The sequence below is a fragment of the Grammomys surdaster genome, unplaced genomic scaffold (assembly GCF_004785775.1).
Source record: "Grammomys surdaster isolate TR1022 unplaced genomic scaffold, NIH_TR_1.0 62, whole genome shotgun sequence".
NCBI classification, from domain to species: Eukaryota; Metazoa; Chordata; class Mammalia; order Rodentia; family Muridae; genus Grammomys; species Grammomys surdaster.
The window spans coordinates 1414343-1417291 of NW_021604564.1; the positions used below are offsets into that span (position 1 = coordinate 1414343).

General features: G+C 55.8%; 1 protein-coding gene and 1 long non-coding RNA gene across 5 annotated transcripts in view; one reads left to right on the forward strand and one right to left on the reverse strand.

Moving 5' to 3' along the window:
- The window catches only part of LOC114617410, a 5846-nt gene extending 3332 nt beyond the window's left edge, over window positions 1-2514 (forward strand). The window contains exons 2-4 of one of the 2 annotated variants that reach the window (XR_003710791.1): window positions 1038-1202; window positions 1840-1989; window positions 2072-2514. This is a non-coding gene — a long non-coding RNA (uncharacterized LOC114617410). The remainder of the gene's footprint in view (window positions 1-1037; window positions 1203-1839; window positions 1990-2071) is intronic. The other variant, XR_003710792.1, reaches the window with a different exon arrangement.
- The window catches only part of Gpr108 (G protein-coupled receptor 108), a 10553-nt gene that overhangs the window by 1843 nt on the left and 5761 nt on the right, over window positions 1-2949 (reverse strand). For 2 of the 3 annotated variants that reach the window (XM_028763014.1, XM_028763024.1), the window contains exons 8-14: window positions 1828-1961; window positions 1655-1730; window positions 1201-1274; window positions 990-1107; window positions 667-797; window positions 457-500; window positions 152-201 (exon numbers count right to left, since the gene is read on the reverse strand). In XM_028763014.1, the coding sequence (XP_028618847.1) occupies window positions 152-201; window positions 457-500; window positions 667-797; window positions 990-1107; window positions 1201-1274; window positions 1655-1730; window positions 1828-1961 (627 nt within the window). Of the gene's footprint in view, window positions 1-9; window positions 202-456; window positions 501-666; window positions 798-989; window positions 1108-1200; window positions 1275-1654; window positions 1731-1827; window positions 1962-2949 lie in introns of all 3 variants that reach the window. The other variant, XR_003710790.1, reaches the window with a different exon arrangement.

Consider the following 2949-nt stretch of genomic DNA (forward strand, 5'->3'; position numbering starts at 1 on the left):
CGGGGAGAGGAGGAGGCACGGGCACCAGGACAGAGGTCAAGGTTGCCGGGGAGAGGAGGAGGCACGGGCACCAGGACAGAGGTCAAGGTTTGGGCTCAGGGCAGAGGGCAGCAGGGAGGGACTCAGGCCTGTGGGAAGGCAGGACTCCTACCATGATGTAGTAATGTCGGAAGAGCTTCAGCTTGGCCAGGTTCACTGCCACTGTGGGTGGGCACAGAGTGGGGTCAGGGGCGGGTAACTAAAACTGGGGCAGTGGAGAAGGGGCCAGGGCCCAGGGAGCAGTTCCAGGGCAATAGGATGAACAGTAGCAAAAGTAATTGAGAAGTGTGTGTGGGTGACTGGACACTGACTGGGGACGGAGGAGTAAGACGCACACAGCCATGTAGTCAGTGGACCCTGGCACCTGGTGTCAGACAGAAAGCAGGGATGGGACAAAATCCAGGAGGGGGTCCTCACCCTTCCCATCAGTGCCGGATGCATCCTGCAGATGCCGGATGGACCTGGAACAGGTGGAGGAATGTGGGAACTGATCAGTATTGACCCCGCCCAGTGTACAGGAGTCTTCTGTTGGGTAGAGTAAGGGCCTCAGTGGGGCTGGCAGGCATCTCCCCAGCCACGTGAGGGTGCAGGGTCTCAGTGGGCTGATGGGCAGGGCCGGGTCCTCACCAGACCACTGGGAAGAGGATGGCACCACAGCAGATGAGATCCACCATGAACAAGATCTCCTTCCAGAGTCCATAGTCGCTGGCACCCTCCTCACGGGACTCAATGACAATGTATGCTACATTAGCCAGGACCTGTGGGGATGGGAGGGTGCCAGATGGGGTCCTCCCCAACACCACGGACTTGCCTTCCTGTACTCCGCCTGAGCATCCCAGCCTGTATCAGTCCCTAGCATTTTTCTCTGACTCTCTCCCTACATGTCTCCACTGTCTCCCTCCCTGCATCCCCGTAGACTCCCATGGAAGCCCCCACCCCCACCCCAATACCTGCAGGGGAATCACAATCCCAAAAATCTTCTTCTCCTTGTCCGACAGCATATACTTCACAAAGGCCCAGCCCGAGCCGATCAAGGCAATGGTGATGAAGAGAAGGGCGCCCTTCAGCCTGGGAGACCAGGGGGTTCTGATGATGAGGTGGGGACCCAGACCTCCCCGCCTGCCTCCCCCACCTGTGTGCAGAGCCAGGCAGGCGACTCACAGGTGTGTGATATAGTGCATGACGGCGAGGCCTTCGAGGGGGTGGCCCTGGCTGTTGATGAAGTAGTAGTTGATCTGGAGGCGGGCAGATGCATGAGCGGTCAGAGAGGAGGATGGGTGCGGGGTGCAGTCAGAGAGGATGGGTGCGAGGGTGGGGGGACAGTCAGGAACACAGAGAATAATTACAAAACAAGCAGGTGATTGGGGGTGGGGTGAGATGAATGTTGCAGTCAGTCACCACGGGCTCCCTCCACCCAAGAGACAGATTAGGTGGGGGGATGGTCAGACAACAGGGCGGACAGTCAGCAGTGACTGGGCCAATGGATGTTCCTGGAGGGTGGGCAGCAAGAGCTGGGCTGAGCGCAAGAGAGATGAAACGGACAAGGTGCACAGGTGGACAGATGTCCCATCTCACCATCCCACCCCTGTGTCGTCACCGGGCCCCGTGTGCTCACACTGTGGAAGAGCAGGGAGACACTCTTGGTGAACGCCAGGGCTGCCATGAGCCAGTGGATCTTAAAGACACTGTATCTGCAGAGGGAGAGGGCATAGAGAGCGTTCACTGAGATCAACGTGTGAGGCCCTCAGAGGAGAGGGAAGGGGAGGGTGGGATGGAGAGGGGCTTTACGTGTTCTTGCAGAGCACGGACACCCAGAAGATGCCTGCAGCCAGGAAGCAGGCAGACATGATCAGGTAGAGTTTGAAGAGGGGGATTTCGGCCGCTGACAAGTAGCCTTCTGGATTCTTCTCTCGGATCATTACCTGTAGGAGAAGGGGGTTGACAACGCAGGTGGGTGGCCTTGCCCCTGTAGCTAGCTCTAGCTTTGCATTTCAAAAAGTTCCAGTCTCTAGTTCTCCTACTTTCTACCTAGAGCCTCAGTTGGTCCTGTCTCTCAAATGGGTACACAGCCTTAAACTGGAAGCCAGAGGACTGGCACTGGGACCCCAGAAGAACCAACACCCAAGGATGACCCAGTGTCTGTCAAGGGAGTATTTGCACAGGGCCTTCCACACTTCCAGAAGGCTCAGAACAGCTGAACACTGCACACCAGGGATACAGAGCTGTTATATGACACTGATTAGGAGACACCAGGAGAAAAGTGACCACAGTAAACCAACACCCATTGTGACTGGATCATTCAGGGCATATTGTGTCATCTGTCTGTGTGTAGGCCAAGGACAGCTTCAGGTGGCACCTTGAGACACATGTCTTTAAGGTAGGAGCCAACTGACTCCTGAAACTTGTCCTCTGACTGCCACATGCACTGCACAAACACTCACATTCAAAATAAACGTACAACACGTCTCTAGGTCACTCCTGACATCTGACAATGCACGTGGCTGTGGAGGCGGTGCTGTTGCTAAGGTGTTTGCCTTGCAAGTACAAGGAGCAGAGTTCCAATCCCCAGATTCCACAGGGAAAGCCAGGGATGGTAGCATCTGCTTGAAATCCCAAAGGAAGCAGAGACAGGAGGATCCCTCCCCTTGCTAGCTAGCCTGGCAGAATCTGTGAGCTTCAAGCTAGTCAGAGACCCTGTTTCAAAAAGCAAGGTGAAACCGGTGTGGTGTCACACTCCTTTAATCCCAGCACTCCGGGCAGAGGCAGGTGGGGATCTATAAGTGCAAGTCTAACCTGGCCCACACAGTGAGCTCTGGGCCAGCCTGGGCTACAAAGTGAGGCCCCATCTCAAACCAAACCAAACCAAACCAAACCAAACCAAACCAAACCAAACCAAACCAAACCAAACCA